Source organism: Rhinoraja longicauda, chromosome 20 (genome assembly GCF_053455715.1).
Source record: "Rhinoraja longicauda isolate Sanriku21f chromosome 20, sRhiLon1.1, whole genome shotgun sequence".
NCBI lineage: Eukaryota > Metazoa > Chordata > Chondrichthyes > Rajiformes > Arhynchobatidae > Rhinoraja > Rhinoraja longicauda.
Window position 1 is genome coordinate 22194663 of NC_135972.1, and position 17993 is coordinate 22212655.

Here is a 17993-nt window from a genome sequence, read left to right on the forward strand (position 1 = left end):
CGCAGTGGTAGAGCTGCTGCCTCGTAAGGCAGAGACACAGGTTCGATCCTGACTACGGGTGCTGTCTGTACGGAATTGGCATGTTCCCCCTGTTACCGCGTGGGTTTTCTCTGGGTGTTCCAGTTTCCTCCCACATTCCAAAAACGTCCAGGTGTGTAGGTTAATTGGCTTCGGTAAATTGTCCCCAGAGTGCAGGATGGAACTAGTGTCTGGGGTGATTGTCGGTTGGCGTGGTACTTGGTGGCTCGAATGGCCTCTTTTCACGCTGAATAGAAACATAGAAAATAGGTGCAGGAGTAGGCCATTCGGCCCTTCGAGCCTGCACTGCCATTCAATATGATCATGGCTGATCATCCAGCACTCTCCATATCCCCTGATCCCTTTAGCCACAAGGGCCACATCTAACTCCCTCTTAAATATAGCCAATGAACTGGCCTCAACTACCTTCTGTGTCTCTGTATCTCTAAATAGGGTTAAGGTGAGGGGGAAAAGATTTAGTAGGAACCTTTTTTACACAAAAGGTGGTAGGTATATGGAAAAAGCTGCTGGAGGGCATTGTTGAGGGAGCTACTATTATTAACGTTTAAGAAACGTTTAGACAGGTACTTGGATAGGAAACGTTTAGAGATATTGGCCAAACGCAGGCAGGTGCGATTAGTGTCGATGGGACATGTTGGACTTGGTCGGCGTGGGCAGGTTGGGCCGAAGGGCCTGTTTCCACGCTGTATGACTTAAATACATTGTACGAGGTAGACCCCTGTGCTGCTGCATTGACAGATAATTGTTGCTGTTGCACGGATGATGCAACATATTCCAGGGGCGGCGCAGGCGCTTTTGCACCTCGCCCCAGAGGAGCCGCTTGGGAGGGAGAGGGAGACGGTGAAGGCTGTGGCATTGCACTCGGTGCATGCATGTGTTTGCGGTTGCACCGGTGCAAGGCGCGCTGCAGGGCGGTTGCAGGAAGGCGATGCAGCGACTGGGGACGGTGCAGCAGAAAATCCCCTGCGCCTTCGCCACCGAGCTGCGGGACGAGCCGAGCACCAAGCGGCCCGGCCAGGTATGAGAGTGTAGCAATGGCAATGCAAGGAGGGTAGCAATGGCAATGCAAGGAGGGCAGCAATGCATGGAAGCAGCAATGCAAGAAGGGCATCAATGCAAGGAGGGCAGCAATGCAAGGAGGGCAGCAATGCAAGGAGGGCAGCAATGCAAGGAGGGCAGCAATGGCAATGCAAGGAGGGCAGCAATGCATGGAAGCAGCAATGCAAGGAGGGCAGCAATGCAAGGAGGGCAGCATTGCACACCTCTCTCCAGAATGCATCATTTTCAATCTCATGCGTGCAACAAAAAATCTGTCATTTCCGGGGTAAAGTTACAAAGCACCGGGTTTCATTCAGAATTTAACGTGTGAGTGGTAGCTTTGATTATCGGGATTTGTCCCGTTTCTCCTTCATTTAGTCACCTTTCTCCCCTGTGCCCCACCTGGAACCGCACCTATTTCTCCTCTCCCCCTTTCATTCCTCTAGCTTCACAACTCTTCAATAGTTTTGTTACACTTTCAGTGTTTTCACGTGAAAACAAAGAAGGAACTGCAGGTGCTGATTTACAATAACAAAAAGGACACACTAAGCGCTGGGGTGGGTCTGAAGAAGGGTCCCTACCTGAAATGTTGCCTATTCATGACCTCCAGGGATGCTGTCGCACTTTGTTTCTCCAGCACAAAGTTACTCCTGCACTTTGTGTCTTGTTTTTTGTCTTTTCATCTCTGGCCTTTGTCCAACTATTTGCCTATTAACCCCACCCCCCTCACCTGTGTCCACCTATCACTTAGTATAAGAAAATAACTGCAGATGCTGGTACACATCGATTTATTCACAAAAAGCTGGAGTAACTCAGCAGGTCAGGCAGCATCTCGGGAGAGAAGGAATGGGTGACGTTTCGGGTCGAGACCCTTCTTCAGACTGAAGAAGGGTCTCGACCCGAAACGTCACCTATTCCTTCTCTCCCGAGATGCTGCCTGACCTGCTGAGTTACTCCAGCTTTTTGTGAATAAATCCACCTATCACTTGCCAGGCTTTGTCCTGCCTTCTCCTCTCATCCAGCTTTCTCCCTCACCCTCCATAATAATCAGTCCAAAGAAGGGTCTCGACCCAAATAGTCACCTATGCATATCTCCAGAGATGCTGCCTGATCTGCTGAGTTACTCCAGCACTTTGTGCCCTTTTTAGAATAAAATGAGATTGTGTGAAATGGTGGGTGTGGTCCACTCAAAGGGGTCTGTTTCTTACCGAGTACCTCTATTATTTTATGCCCAGCAGGTTTGCGTGTTATGCGTTGGTTTGTGTGGTTGTGATTTCCAAAGGGAAGGAGGGATTGGTTCATTAATCCATGGGGGTTTATGAGAATAATCCCAGGAATGATCTGGCCAACTGATATGAGGAGCGTTTGAAGGCTCTGGGCCTGTACTCGGTGGAGTTTTGAGGATGAGGGGGAACCTCATTGAAACCTACCGGATAATGAAAGGCCTCATAGGAGAGTCTAGGATCAGAGGGCTTAGCCTCAGAATAAAAATATATATCTTTAGAATGGAGATGAGGAGGCGTTTCTTTAGCTAGAGGGTGGTGAATCTGTGGAATTAATTGCCACAGTTGGTTGTGGCCAGGTCATTAGGCATTATTAAAGTGAGCAGCATAGTGGTGCAGTAGCAGAGTTGCTGCCTTACAGCGCCAGAGACCCGGTTTCGATCCTGACATCTGGTGCCGTCTGTACAGAGTTTGTACGTTCTCCCTATGATCGCCTGGGTTTTCTCCGGGTGTTCTGGTTTCCTCCTACACTCCAAAGCTGTGCAGATTTGTAGGTTAATTGGTTTCTGTAAATTGCCCCTAGTGTGTAGGATAGAACTAGTGTACGAGAGTGATCGCTGCTCTGTGTGGACTTGATGGAACGAAGGGCCTGTTTCCACGCTGTATCTCTAAAGCAAAAAACGAAGATTGACAGGTTCTTAATTAGGATGGGCGTCAAAGGTTATGTGGAGCAGGCGGTTGAATGGGGTTGGGAGGGAAAAATAGATCAGCCATGAATGAATGGCAGAGCAGACATGATGGGCTAAATGGCCTAATTCTGCTCCCAGGTCTTACGGTGGGGCCTGTGGGAGTTGGGCTGTTACTCACAAACCTGTGTTCAGTCATACAGAGTGTTGGCCACTGGAGAGCTGAGTGCGAAGGCGTTGGCAGCAGATATCCACCGGGCGATTGCCACTGAGAAAGTAGACGGCACCTGCTGCTACGTTGCAAAATACGAAGGTAATGGAACAGATGGGCAGCCATTATCACCTACCCCACAGCCAACAATGGACTATTGTGGGCTCCACCCTTCCTTGATCATCATTGGGATTTGCATATCTAATTCATTTGTTCTATTTACCTACTATCTCTCTCGATTCCCTTTCCCCATTATGAAGGGTCTCAACCAGAAATATTACAATTTCCTTTTCTCCAGGTATGCTGCCTGACCCACTGAATTACTCCAGCTTCTTGTGTCTATCTTCAGCCATTTTACAATGTTTAGTTTAGTTTATTGACAAATGTACCGAGGTGAAAAACTTTTTGTTGCGTGCTATCCAGTCAGTGGAAAGACTATACATGATTACAATCAAGCCGTCCACTGTGTACGTATACAAGATAAAGGGAACAACGTTTAGTGCAAGATAAAGTCCAGTAAAGTCTGATTAAAGATAGTCCAAGGGTTTCCAATGAGGTAGATGGGAGGTCAGGAACGTTCTCGAGTTGGTGAGAGGATGGTTGAGTTGCCTGATAACAGCTGTGAAGAAATGGTCTCTGAATCTGGAGGTGTGCTTTTTCACCTCTTGCCCGATGGGAGAGGGGAGAAGAGGGAGTGAGGCAAATCCTTGATTATGCTGGTGGCCTTGCCGAGGCAGCGTTAAGTATAGATGGAGTCAAAGGAAGGGAGGTTGATTTGCATGATAGTTTGGGCTGCATCCACAACTCTGCAATTTCTTGTGGTCTTGGATGGAGTGGACAAATACAAAAAGTGGAAGAGTTGTGCCTCGTGAGAGAGGTTGTCAAAGATTCAACAAGATATAGATTGGAAATATTTGTGGAGAAATTGCAGATGGAGTTTAATCTGAACAAGTGTGATTGCTACAATGTGGGAGTAAAATGTAAGAGAACATATACTGTGAATGGCAGGAGCCCTGCAGTGCCAGAGACCCAGGTTCGATCCTGACTACGGGTGCTGCCTGTACATAGTTTGTACGTTCTCCATGTGACAGCATGAGTTTTCTCCTAGTGCTCCGGTTTCCCCTCATAGTCCAAAGATGTACTGGTTTGTAAGTTAATTGGCTTCAGTAAATTGTCCCACGTGTGTAGGATAGAATAGTGTTCGGGTGATTGTTGGTCGGTGTGGACTCGGTGGGCCGAAGGGCGTTTCCACTCTATCTCTAAGCTAAACAAAAAAAAAATCTTGTGCTGCAAGTCCACAGCTCCCTGAATATAGTAAGACAATTGAATGGGTGGTGGAAAAGGCATATGGTACGCTTGCTACAGGTGTTGAATATAAAAGTCGGAGTGTCATATTGCAGGTTTATAAAACTTTATTAGGCCACATTGGAGTATTCTGTGCAAATCTGGTTGCTTTATTACAGGAGAGGTGTGGAGCCTTTGGAGAGTGTGCCAAGAGGCTCACCAGGATGTTGCCTGGATGGGAGGGTATTAGCTATAAAGAGAGGTTGGATAAATTTAGACACTTTTCTCCAGAGTGTTAGAGGCGGAGGGGAGACAAAATGGATGTGCGTTAATTTATGGAGGCATAGTTAGAGGAGGTAGAGTGTATTTTCTAGGGTGGAATTATCACATTCTGGAGGGTATTGCTTTGGGGTGAGAGGGCGGAAAGTTTATAGGAGGTGTGTGGCACAAGCAGTGTTGCAGTGCTAATGTTTTAGGTGCCGGAGCTGTCACTGGTGCCGGGGCGACCGCTGTTAAATTCCCCGCTGGTTAAAATTCCCCGCTGTTTATTTTGGCTTTTTTTAAAAACAGAGGTGCCGGAGCGGCGCTCCAGTGAGCTCCGGCAACACTGCACCCCTGGGCACAAGACTTTTACACAGAGAATGGTGGGGGCCTAGAACGAGCTGCCTGGGATGGTGGTAGAGGCAGGTACGACAGTGGCGTTTAAGAGACTTTTAGATAGGCTCATGATATGCAGGGAGTGGAGGGATATGGATCACGTGCACGCAGAGGAGATTAGTTAACCTGGCGTCATTATCAGCACAGATATTGTGGGGCCAAAGGGCCTGTTCCTGTGCTGTATTGTTCTCTCTCGAGATGCTGCCTGACCCGCTGAGTTCCTCCAGCATTTTGTGTCTACCTTCGATTTAAACCAGCATCTGCAGTTTTTTTTCCTACTGTATTGTTCTCTGTTCTAACTAGTTGAACTGTTGGGTTACTGAGTGTTTTGTGGTTGTTGCCAGATTCGCCATACCTCTGGGCACGACTGGATCGAAAACCGACCAAGCAAGCTGAGAAACGATTCAGGAAGTTTCAGTCCTCAAAGTCGGGCTCTGGTAATGACAATCCTCCCCTCCCACCCGTCGGTACGGGCACCTTCCCCTGCGACAATCAGTCAACAGGAGCGTGGAAACAAGTTTAGTTTAGTTTAGAGATACAGCGTGAAAACAGGCCCTTCGGCCCACCGAATCCGTGATGACCAGCGACCCCCTACACACACTAGGGTCAATTTTACATTGATACAAAGCCAATTAACCTACAGACCCGTACGTCTTTGGACTGTGGGAGGAAACCGAAGATCTCGGAGAAAACCCCGCACAGGTCATGGGGAGAACGTGCAAACTCTGTACAAGCACCCGTAGTCAGGGTGTAAGGCAGCAACTCTACCGCTTCGACCCAACTCGCCCACGTTAATCAACGTGCCCCATCTACATGAGTCCCACTGCCTGCGTTTGTGGGACTCGTGTAGACCTGTCCTATCTATGTACCTGTCTACTGTTTCTTAAACGTTGCGATATTTCCTGCTTCAACTACCTCCGGTAGCTTGTTCCATACACCCACCGCTCTCTGTGTAAAAAAAGTTACCCCTTAGGTCAGGTTCCAATTAAATCTTTTCCCCCCTCACCATAAACCTATGCTCTCGGGTTCTTGATTCCTCTACTCTGGGCATCTACCCGATCTATTCCTCATAATTTTATACACCTCTAAAGGCAGAAAAGGTGGAGGGGAGGAGGGAGTGCAGTGGATGGTGTGTGATGGGATGTAAAGGAAGGTACTATCACAACATTTAAGCTGCTGGAGGAGATAGTTGAGGCAGGTACTATAACAACATTTAAAAGATATTGGGACAGGTACGTGGATAGGAACGGTTTAGAGGGGTATGGGAAACACAGGCAGGTGGGATTAGTTAGATGGGACGTTGGTCGGCGTGGGTAGGTTGGGTTGATGGGTCTGTTTCCATGCTGTCTGACTCTGACTCAAAGCGAGGGTAACTAATGGTGCAAGGTAAATGGAGAGGCTGCTCGTGCGGCAAGGGATTATGAATGGCAACACCTGAATTGGTACAAACAGTTGGTGTCTGAAAACTAAAGGGAATGCTTTGCAATATGAAACTGAATCTCAGATACAAGTCCTGAGGTGTTGGCAAGTTAAAGCCAGGTTTGATTAGTTTGAAGTCAGTGAGAAGGAGAGACCACAAGAGGTGAGAGGAGCAACGTTTAAAGGAGATGTGTGGGACATGTTTTTTACACAGAGGGTAGTGTGCCTGGAACACGCTGCTGGGAGTGACATAGTACATGGTGTAACAGCGGACATTTCTTCCTCAGAGTTCACTTGGAACTTCCGTGAAGACTTCCGGACAGTCCCAGAGGCCTGGATTCCGGCACACGGAGTGGCCCAGTCAGATGGCTGCCCGCTGCCAGATGAGAACGGACACATTCCCGGTGAGAAGGGACATGTTTTACTTCACACTGACGGCCCTGCCGTAACTTACTGCGATGTGTGTCGTAAATGTTTGTCCTTGCTCCCCAAGGTTGGATTCCAGTGGAGAAGGGAAGTAAACAGCACTGTTGGCATCTCTCCTCCGTGAACTATGAGACGGGATCCGCCCTGGTCTTGCGCCCGCACTCTGGGAAGAATCTTCTAGAAATTACCATTGTTCCCTTAATGGAGCTGCTTGAACAGACATTGGAGCTCGTGGGAACTCACATTAATGGCAATCCGTATGGTAGGAACACTTCTACTGTGAACTTCGTAACTTTAAAAAACTTTAAATATAAAAGAAATTGTAAAAGTTATTTTAAATGTTTTAACTTTTTAATCACTTTTCAAACCTTTTATTTTAATTTTATTGACTTTTTTTAATAACTCAAATTTTTTATTTTATTATAACATTTTATAACTTTGGAAACTTTTAATTTAAATTGTTTTACTTTTTTAATAACTAAAAAACTTTTATTTTCATTTTTACTCTTAATACCGTTTAAACTTTTATTTTTTATAACTTTTGAAACTTTTTATTGGCATTTTTAACTTTTATAACTTTTGAAACTTTAGCTTTTAAATTTTTTTAATATCTTTTCAAACTTTTTATTTTACTTTTTTAATGTTTTAATAACTTTAAATTTTTAATAGTTTTTAATTATAGCATTAAATTTTTTTAATCTAAATTTATTGAACGATTTAAAACTTATTTTAACTTTTTAAAAACTTAATTCAACTTTTATATATTCATTCAAAGGATGTGGACTTCACTGTGGAGCCAACATTTAATGGTCTGTCTCTAGTGGCCTTGAGAAGGTGGTGGGGAGCTGCCTTCTTGAAATGCTGCAGTCCTTGAGGTGTGGGTATCACCCACGATAGTGTTAGGAAGGGAGTTCCCGGACTTTGGCCCAGGGACAGTGAAAGATGGCGTGTGGCTTGGAGGCTAAGTTCCCATGACCTGTTCCCGTGCTGTTTGACTCCATGCAGCTCCCAGAGCCGTCCCGAGACTGTGAAAGGAACCACGTCCTTTTATTTAACCAACTTCGAGGATCACCTTCTCCAAACTGGTGCGGGGACTTGAAGGAGTCACGAGTCGCTCCAGCGCTTCGTGACTTGCTCCAGATCCCAACCTCAGTTCCTTGTGCCTGGCTTCTTTACAATGCTGGCTTTCCCTTTCCCCGTGAGATGAAGGTCCTTCCCTTCCAGTGGTGGAGATATCGAGGTAGATATTTGTCTCACCTCCGCTCCTGGTCCCGTGGTTCTGTGGCGCACGAATGGGAAGCAGAGAGCGGTGGCATTGACGATCTCTCTCCACCCCCATCCCCTCTCCTCAGGCCTCGGGAGCAAGAAGCGACCCCTCCACCTCCTGGTTTGCCATGGGTCTCTGCCAATCGAGAACCCGCCGCCTCTGGAGCTGATGGACATGGCCGCCTGGTTCAAGGAGAGCGAGACGGCGCGGGTGGAAGGGATCGTGTGGCACTGTGCGGCCGGCACCCTCGTTAAAGTGAGTGAAACGTCAAAGATGGAGTTGCAGTTAGTGCCATCTGCACACGTACAGTGAGGGAGGGACAAGGAACTGCAGATGCTGGATTACAAAAAAACACAAGGTACTAGAGTAACTCAGTGGGTCAGGTAGCATCTCTGAAGAACATGGATAGGTGATGTTTCAGGTCTACGTCAGACTGACACCCTGGCAAGGATTAAGCTGGAGAGGATGTAGATAACCTGGTGGTTCTGGTAGAGGACTGTAGAGAACTTGGTTCAAGATTTTTAATTAAACTTTTTCATTTATAGTCATAGTCATATGGCACGGAAACAGGCCTTTCCGCCCAACTTGCCCGCGCTGGCCAACGTCCCATCTACGCTAGTCCCACTGCCCGCATTTGGCCCATATTCCCCTAAACTTTGGTATAGAAACAAGGAACTGCAGATACTGGTTTCCACAAAAGGACACAAAGTGCTGGAGTAACTCAGCAGATCAGGCTCCAGAGGTGCTCCGGCACTTTGTCACTCTAAATCTTGCTTATCCAAATGTCATTTATTATGTGATCTATGGATCTACAGTACACTCGATACTTGAGCACAGAATTATCAAAGACTGTTGTGTTTACAGACCAGTAATGCAGCTGCAAGGGTGGCACAGCACCAGAGACCTGGGTTTAATCCTGAGCATGGGTGTTGTCTGGGGCTTAGCACCCCTCTGTGTGCCTGGGTCCTGGACTTTCTCACTGCCAGGCCCCAAGTGGTCAGGATGGGGGAACACACATCTAGCTCCCTCACCCTGAACATAGGATCCCCCCAGGGATGCGTCCTTAGCCCCCTACTGAACTCCCTGTACACACATGACTGTGGGGCCAGGTTCAGCTCAAACTCCATCATCAAGTTTGCTGACGACACTGTGGTGGTGGGCCGGATCTCCAACAACGACGAGAAGGCCTACCGGGAGGAGGTGGCTGATCTGGCACTCTGGTGTCAGGACAATAGCCTCCTCTTGAATGTCTCTAAAACAAAGGAGCTGAATGTTGACTTCAGAAGGGCTAAACACTGGAGATAGATGGGTCTACTGTGGATAGGGTGAGCAGTTTTAAATACTTGGGAGTCCGCATCACAGAGGATCTGACGTGGGCAACGCACATTGCCGCACTGGTGGGTAAGGCTAAGCAGCGCCTTTACCACCTTAGACAATTGAGGAAATTCAGAGTGTCTCTGAGGATCCTTCATTGCTTCTACTCTGGGGCTGTAGAGAGCATCCTGTTCGGCAACATTACAGTCTGGTTTGGGAACAGCTCTGCCCAGGACAGGATGGCCTTGCAGAGAGTAGTGCGTTCGGCAGAACGCACCATGGGAACTACACTCATCCCCCTGCAGGACCTATACATCAGGAGGTGCAGATCCAGAGCAAGCAAGATCATGAGGGACCCCTGCCACCCCAGTAACGGACTGTTCCCCAGAGACTAAATTTTTGTCAACACTAATAGTAACTTATTAACTTTATTTATATGCTGTAACTGTAATTCTTTTTGTGCACAACCCGCAGGCATTGCCACTTTCATTTCACTGCACATCGTGTATGTGTATGTGACAAATAAATTTGACTTGACTTGACTTGTACAGTTTGTACGTTTTCCCTGTGACCTCGTGGGTTTTCTCCAGGTGGCCCAGTTTCCTCCCACATTCCAAAGACATACAGGTTTGTAGGTTAATTGGCCTCTGTAAATTGTCCCTAGTGTGTGGGATAGAATTAGTGTGCGGGTGATTGTTGGTCGGTACAGACTCGGGCTGAAGGACCTGTTTCCATGCTGTACCTCTAGACTGTTGTGCAGCTGCAAGTAAGAACTTTCTGTATTTAAGAATATTCTGTTTCGGGACATAAAACACTCTTGACTTGCCGTTTGACCTTTGTGAAATGGGTTAATATTGATCACCGCCCTCCGCAGCTTCACCGATATCACCTTGGACTGGAGTGGCCGCTGCCAGACCCGTTCCTGGCCTGTCGCTCTGTGACCATTAATGTCGATCTCGCCAGCTTCCCGTGGGATTTTGAAACCAAGTCTCCCTTCGTATTCCTGGGGAGGCTTAACGGCAGGCGGTTTGACCGAGTGAAGGACATCTCGTGGGAGGACGTTGAGAGTTGACGTGGAACCAACATGGTGGCCCAGGAAGGTTGGGTGAGATGGTTGGCTGCTTCAAGCCTGGATTGGTTTACATGGACCTTGGGGACTAGTCTCACTCCGGACTGTTCTTCGTTCATGGGGGGGACTACCTGGTCTGTCTTTACGCTGATACCTGTTGTTGCTGCCATGGGGAACATTGAGGCAGTGTTGTTCTTACAAGAGCTGGAATGGAGATCAGTGGCACGTTGTTGCTGTGCTGAGGTAGCCGTGAGAAGTTGCTGAACCTCCTTGAACTATTTCCGTGGCTCATGAATGTCAGCGGTTAATCACACTCCCCATCTCCACAGGTAGCAGGGAAATCTGGGAGCTGCGTCTGATCATTTTAGATTAAACCGGACTTCACTGCCTCAGTCTCGCTAGCTCCAAGTGTACATTCTCCCAGTTAGAGGCAAATTCCAATGTGCAGGTTGCTGTTTGAGTGTTAAAATGTTGTGATATGGTTGTGTTGCACATGTTAAAATCTGCTTGTGTTAAATCTTCCCCTTGGCTTGTCACATTTTAAACTTCAGTTTGACTACAGGCTGATTGTGTGTGGCACGGTGGCGCAGCGGTAGAGTTGCTGCCTCACAGCGCCAGAGAGCCGGGTTCGATCCTGACCAGGGGGGCTGTCAGTACAGAGTTTTTACGTTCTCCCCGTGACCATGTGGGTTTTCTCCGGTTTCCTCCCACATCCCAAAGACGTGCAGGTTTGTAGGTTAATTGGCTTCTGTAAATTGTCCGTCGTGTACGGGGGTGTTCTCTGGCGATGTAAGACAACAGCTCCACCGATTGATTTATAATTATTTGGGATGTGTTGTCGCTGGCATCTCTGCTGCCCCCGAAGGTGCTGGTGAGCCACCCTCTCCGACCACAACAGTCCTTATGCCCAGTGTTTGCAGCTTGCCCAGTGTCATCAGTATACAGTGCGATACAGGAAAACAGTGACTGTACACTCTAAACGTTTAAATCACACTTTGCAATGTCTTAAGGATGAGAAAACCATTAAACAGACCTGTGTCTTTGATTAATTTGGACCACTGCTTCATTATTCTGCCTCTGGCTTTATCAACATTAATATTTATCGATAGTGCTGCTGCTTTTTGTTTCCTGGATAGGAATTACTCCACAAAACCAAGGGTGCTGTCTGCTGCCACCACAGTCAATATCATCTGAGGGATGAAGAAATGCAGAGAGTTGAGAGACAAATTGCAGATGCTGCAATCTTGAGCAAAACACAAGGGCTGGGGGAGCTCGGAAATGGACTGACGATGTTTGGGGTCAGGACTCTTAGAATAGTTTAGTGTCACCTGCACTGAGGTACAGTGAAAAGTTTTTTGTTGCGTGCTATCCTGTCAGCGGAAAGACTATATATGATTATATTCAAGCTGTCCACAATGTACAGATACGGGATAAAGTACGCCTTCCCAAGGTGCCACTGAGAAGCCGAAATACATGATCAAGGGAGTAACATTTAGTGCAAGGTAAAGTCCTATTACTTTATCCGAGGTTCTCCAATGAGGTAGATGTGAGGTTAGGACCGCTCTCTAGCACTTTGGTCAACGTGGGTTGTTTTTAAATGTGCTATACAAATAAAATTGACTTGACATGGCAAAGAAGAGTGGGAAGACAGAGGATTGGGACTCTTTTAAAGAGCAACAAAAGTTAACTAAAAAGGCAATACGGGGAGAAAAGATGAGGTACGAGGGTAAACTAGCCAATAATATAAAGGAGGATAGCAAAAGTTTTTTTAGGTACGTGAAGAGGAAAAAAATAGTCAAGGCAAATGTGGGTCCCTTGAAGACAGAAACAGGGGAATTTATTATGGGGAACAAAGAAATGGCAGACGAGTTAAACCGTTACTTTGGATCTGTCTTCACTGAGGAAGATACACACAATCTCCCAAATGTTCTAGGGGTCGGAGAACCTAGGGTGATGGAGGAACTGAAGGAAATCCACATTAGGCAGGAAATGGTTTTGGGTAGACTGATGGGACTGAAGGCTGATAAATCCCCAGGGCCTGATGGTCTGCATCCCAGGGTACTTAAGGAGGTGGCTCTAGAAATAGTGGAAGCATTGGAGATCATTTTTCAATGTTCTATAGATTCAGGATCAGTTCCGGTGGATTGGAGGATAGCAAATGTTACCCCACTTTTTAAGAAAGGAGGGAGAGAGAATTATAGACCAGTTAGTCTGACATCAGTGGTGGGGAAGATGCTGGAGTCAATTATAAAAGACAAAATTGCTGAGCATTTGGATAGCAGTAACGGGATCATTCCAAGTCAGCATGGATTTACGAAGGGGAAATCATGCTTGACAAATCTACTGGAATTTTTTGAGGATGTAACTAGGAAAATTGACAAGGGAGAGTCAGTGGATGTGGTGTACCTCGACTTTCAGAAAGCCTTCGACAAGGTCCCACACAGGAGATTAGTGGGCAAAATTAGGGCACATGGTATTGGGGGTAGGGTACTGACATGGATAGAAAATTGGTTGACAGACAGAAAGCAAAGAGTGGGGATAAATGGGTCCCTTTCGGAATGGGAGGCAGTGACCAGTGGGGTACCGCAAGGTTCGGTGCTGGGACCCCAGCTATTTACGATATACATTAATGACTTAGACGAAGGGATTAAAAGTACCATTAGCAAATTTGCAGATGATACTAAGCTGGGGGGTAGTGTGAATTGTGAGGAAGATGCAATAAGGCTGCAGGGTGACTTGGACAGGTTGTGTGAGTGGGCGGATACATGGCAGATGCAGTTTAATGTAGATAAGTGTGAGGTTATTCACTTTGGAAGTAAGAATAGAAAGGCAGATTATTATCTGAATGGTGTCAAGTTAGGAGGAGGGGGAGTTCAACGAGATCTGGGTGTCCTAGTGCATCAGTCAATGAAAGGAAGCATGCAGGTACAGCAGGCAGTAAAGAAAGCCAATGGAATGTTGGCCTTCGTAACAAGAGGAGTTGAGTATAGGAGCAAAGAGGTCCTTCTACAGTTGTACCGGGCCCTGGTGAGACCGCACCTGGAGTACTGTGTGCAGTTTTGGTCTCCAAATTTGAGGAAGGATATTCTTGCTATGGAGGGCGTGCAGCGTAGGTTCACTAGGTTAATTCCCGGAATGGCGGGACTGTCGTATGTTGAAAGGCTGGAGCGATTGGGCTTGTATACACGAATTTAGAAGGATGAGGGGGGATCTTATTGAAACATATAAGATAATTAGGGGATTGGACACATTAGAGGCAGGAAACATGTTCCCAATGTTGGGGGAGTCCAGAACAAGGGGCCACAGTTTAAGAATAAGGGGTAGGCCATTTAGAACGGAGATGAGGAAGAACTTTTTCAGTCAGAGAGTGGTGAAGGTGTGGAATTCTCTGCCTCAGAAGGCAGTGGAGGCCAGTTCGTTGGATGCTTTCAAGAGAGAGCTGGATAGAGCTCTTAAGGATAGCGGAGTGAGGGGGTATGGGGAGAAGGCAGGAACGGGGTACTGATTGAGAGTGATCAGCCATGATCGCATTGAATGGCGGTGCTGGCTCGAAGGGCTGAATGGCCTACTCCTGCACCTATTGTCTATTGACTTGACTTGACTTGACTCTACTTGTTGATAGGATGGTTCTGTTGCCTGATAACTTCTGGGAAGAAGCTGTCCCTGAATCTGGAGGTGTGCTTTGGGGAGATAAAGCTTGTAAAGAGCGGGGCCAGGGGGAAGGTCTGACCTGGCTCAGCGTGCAATGTCTGATTACAATCCTGGGAGGCAGCTGAGATGTGTTATTATAATCATCAAAACAAGATGGAAACTAGCTCTTAAATATCTACATTATATTCAGTACAGGCTGTCTCTGGGTTATGAACACCAGACTGATGGATTCATGTGAACGAACTTCCATAATATTAAATACAAAATTCCAGGCAGTTCAATCTTTCAAATGGCAGAACTAGTTCCCTCTTCTCACAGCGCCAAAGACCTGGGTTCAATCCTGACAACGGGTGCTGTCGATACGGAATTTGTACGTTCTCCCATGGGTTTTCTCCAGGTGCTTCGGTTTCCTCCCACACTCCAAAGACGTAGAGGTTTGTAGGTTAATTGGCCCTCTGTGAATCGTGCAAGATAGGCCTAGTGTACGGATGATCGCTGGTCCGCACGAACCCGGTGGGCCCAAGGGCCTGTTTCCCTTGTTTAGAGATACACCAGGAAGCTTCAAGGCTTAGCAGTGAACCCAGCAAATTAAAGGGGTTTTAAACTCTGGCTATCAGGAAATGGCAGGAACCAGAGTAAATATTTAGAAGCCAGGTGATCAATCGTAAGCAGATTTTAAGAGTTTCTTCAATGTTTAATCGTTGATAACAAAACATGTTGGTCCTCTCGGGTACCAGGAGTTACAGTGAACACTCCGAGTGCAATGAAGGGAACATGCACCCTTTATAACTAATATTGCTTCTAAACAAAATATAATAAATAATTAACTTGTATTTACAGAACAATCTGAAAAATGTTAAAGTTCTACAAAAATACTTCCAATGTGGATTCCTCGCATGTTTTCAAAAACGGGTGGCTGGTAACTTAGTGCAAACTCTTTCTTGCTCAAGAATTTGTCAAAAAAATTACAAATAAATACCATTTAGACAGTGAGCAAGTAGATGGAAGTGGAGTCAAAAAACGTTAAATGCATTTTCAGTGCTGTGTGTGTGGGCACACGTGCATGGTTGTGATCAACCTATCCCAACGTTAATTGCACAGTTGTTGGCAAAACATGCACACGTGTCGCTGACAACTGATGCAAAGGATTGCGTGGGGAGCGTGCTCATTGATTAGCCCCGTTCGTGAGGACCTCTTGCTTTACCTGGCTTCTCGCAGTGGATGAATGCAAGAGAAGTGACAGAAGACTTTCCTATGGGGAATGTTTAGGCCTGAAAAACCCCAGCCCTAATATGGATCCTAACTTAATCTTCCTCGTATATTTCAACTAGTTCTCTTCTTCCAGGTTTTCTTCCACGTGTACAGCCTTTGAACTTGGATGGGAATGTAACATAGCGTTGATTTCAACTTAATGTCCCAATTATCCCGATGCTTCTACATGAGGTTTGTACTGTCTGTCGGTGCAGGTATTGGACTGGTACTAAGAACTGCTGGGAATCTGCACTGTGCAGGGAATTGGTTAGTTAACAATGGGTCTGTCAGAGAAGAGTTGTACCTGTGTGCACCTTGGTTATGCCAGCAATTATTGCCCGAAGTGGGAGACTGGAGTGTTAATAATCCTTCAGTAAAGTAGATCTGTTGAAGCAAGGAACTGAAGATGCTCCTACAGTAATATTCTGTTGTGACAAGAAACTCTGATCCAAAACGTCACCTATCCATGTTCTCCCGAGTTACTCCAGTCTTCATATTGATCTGCTGCTCACCAAGCGAGGATGAGGTTGTGAGGGTGATTATATGGGTGTCGGGGGGTATGGGGAGAATGGGGTTGGGAGGGAAAGTTAGATCTGCCATGATTGAATGGCAGAGTAGACTTGATGGGCCGATTGGCCTAATTCAGCTCCTATAACTTATGAAGTTATAAAGACCACACTGGTAAATGAGCCAACGGTAAGAGTCACCCCTTTTCAGTCAAAGATTGTCTGTGGATTGTCAATGACAAAACACAAGCTTCGACACAGGGCAGCAACAGAACGCTGGATTTTAAAGAATATTATACTGCCCACCGATTCTGGATACTAATCTGATTTTGATTAGCTGCTGACACAAAGTGAATAGGCTAAACAGTGAGTGTTAAAGATAAGGTATCAGATAGGGTAGAAATGATCCAAAAATCTCCCCCTCCAACGCGCTTGGACACTGGAGCACAACTGGGGCTACTGAGCCAGATTCCACAGCGTGTTAGCTCCAAGTATATTTAATTTTTGATTACACAGCAGGTCAGTGTTGGGAGATGGAACACACACACCCCTCTCGAACACCTCGTGTTGGAATGTACACTTGGTGATCCCAGCAACGTAGAAGGCAGCTAAGGTTTTCTGTCTAAGCCTATCCTGCACACCACACTTTACCTCTATATATTGCAAGGAAAGAGTACCAAGGATTTTTTTGTTGTTGTCCTCAGTGATCATCAGTCGTAACAGTTAACAAAACTATGAACGCTGGGCTCCTCAACACCCTGATTGAAGGTGCCTCAGTCAATGGAAACGTTTCCTGGCATCTCCATTCCAAACTGCTCTGATAATTTCTTCAGCTGCTCTTCCAGAAGAATGTTCCGTTTAACTTCCTGGTTGTAGTTGAACTTCAAGTCCTCGAGCTCCTCAAAAAAGCAGGGATCAAAGTTTTCCAGCTCCTTCTTCAACCTCTTAATCTCTTCCTGGAAATGCAAAAAGGAATTAGATTCTTGAGATTAAACCAAAATCCTGGCCCATTTTTCCCCACGTCCAGAACCTGACCCCTTTTTCATTTCATAGGAATTCAATCGCGTTTGGTTCAGCTTCACGCAGCTAGAGTTTTTCCATCCCTTTCGCAAACTGAAATATTTAACTCGGCATTTCTGAATTATTTTGTATAAGCCAAAGGGGAGGAGGAGGGGAGAAATAGGTTTGAGGCCAGGTGGGGGTTCACTTCTATGGCAAATCAAATTCCTCGTATGTTGCAAAACATACTTGGCTAATAAAGTACTATTATGATTAGAATGGTGCTCTTGACCAAGAGCTGGAAGGAGGGGACTGGTAGCTCTTTTGAATCTGCCATGGACAAGATGAGCTGAATGGCCTGTATGTTGATCATTTTCAATGATTCTATTCAGTGGGGAACCACAACTGAAACAGTTGTGAAGTTAAAATAGGCATCTGGGAAAACTTGTTAATCCTTTGTGGAATTGGATATCATTGAATCTTAGAAGTTGTTATAGAGCAAATGATCTCAGTGATTGGAAGCTGCTAACCTGCAGGTGTTGCTTCTCCAGGTCGTGTTGTGTTTGTTCTCCCAACAGTTTGTCATCTTTAAGTCCACGATCCAATGCGGCATCACAAACTACAACAGAAACACACACCAGGCCTTCAGTTACTATTCAATTCAGAACCGGTCTCCCCTCTGTCAAGAGAAGAAAATTTGCCTGTTTGGAATGAATAAATAACCTTCCATGGATGACATTCTATTGCCCTCAATCATCAAGTGCTGAATCTGCTGGTTTAACTCACTGTTTACATGTTTTATATGTTTTTGGGGCTGGCAGGGCTCGCAGTGCTGGTTTAACGCACTGTTCACATGTTTTTGGAGCGGGGCAGGGCTAGCAGCGCTGGTTTAATGCACTGTTTAACGCACTGGTGGTGAGCTGCTGCCTTGAACATTGCTGTACTTGCAGGGA

General features: G+C 46.3%; 2 protein-coding genes across 5 annotated transcripts in view; one reads left to right on the forward strand and one right to left on the reverse strand.

The window, feature by feature from the left end:
• Nucleotides 1–845: 845 nt before the first annotated feature.
• On the forward strand, nt 846–11665 carry rlig1 (RNA 5'-phosphate and 3'-OH ligase 1). The gene is made up of 7 exons (XM_078417196.1): nt 846–1057; nt 3182–3299; nt 5483–5575; nt 6845–6961; nt 7051–7245; nt 8336–8505; nt 10439–11665. Exons 1-7 carry the CDS (start codon nt 908–910, stop codon nt 10634–10636), a joined length of 1041 nt encoding a protein of 346 aa, XP_078273322.1. The 5' UTR covers nt 846–907; the 3' UTR covers nt 10637–11665.
• A 3324-nt stretch (nt 11666–14989) lies between these two features.
• Nucleotides 14990–17993, reverse strand: part of cep290 (centrosomal protein 290) — an 86407-nt gene continuing 83403 nt past the window's right edge. For all 4 annotated transcript variants that reach the window (XM_078417195.1, XM_078417194.1, XM_078417193.1 and 1 more), the window contains 2 exons: nt 17571–17659; nt 14990–16997 (listed from right to left, as the gene is read on the reverse strand). In XM_078417195.1, the coding sequence (XP_078273321.1) occupies nt 16815–16997; nt 17571–17659 (272 nt within the window). In that variant the 3' untranslated portion in view covers nt 14990–16814. The remainder of the gene's footprint in view (nt 16998–17570; nt 17660–17993) is intronic.

Excerpts from the sequence above, each read along its gene's own strand:
- rlig1 (XM_078417196.1), top strand. The coding sequence starts at position 908 with ATGCATGTGTTTGCGGTTGCACCGGTGCAAGGCGCGCTGCAGGGCGGT. Across the intron at positions 1,058-3,181 it reads GCACCAAGCGGCCCGGCCAG|TCATACAGAGTGTTGGCCAC; the intron begins GTATGAGAGTGT and ends ACCTGTGTTCAG. Across the intron at positions 7,246-8,335 it reads CATTAATGGCAATCCGTATG|GCCTCGGGAGCAAGAAGCGA; the intron begins GTAGGAACACTT and ends CCCTCTCCTCAG.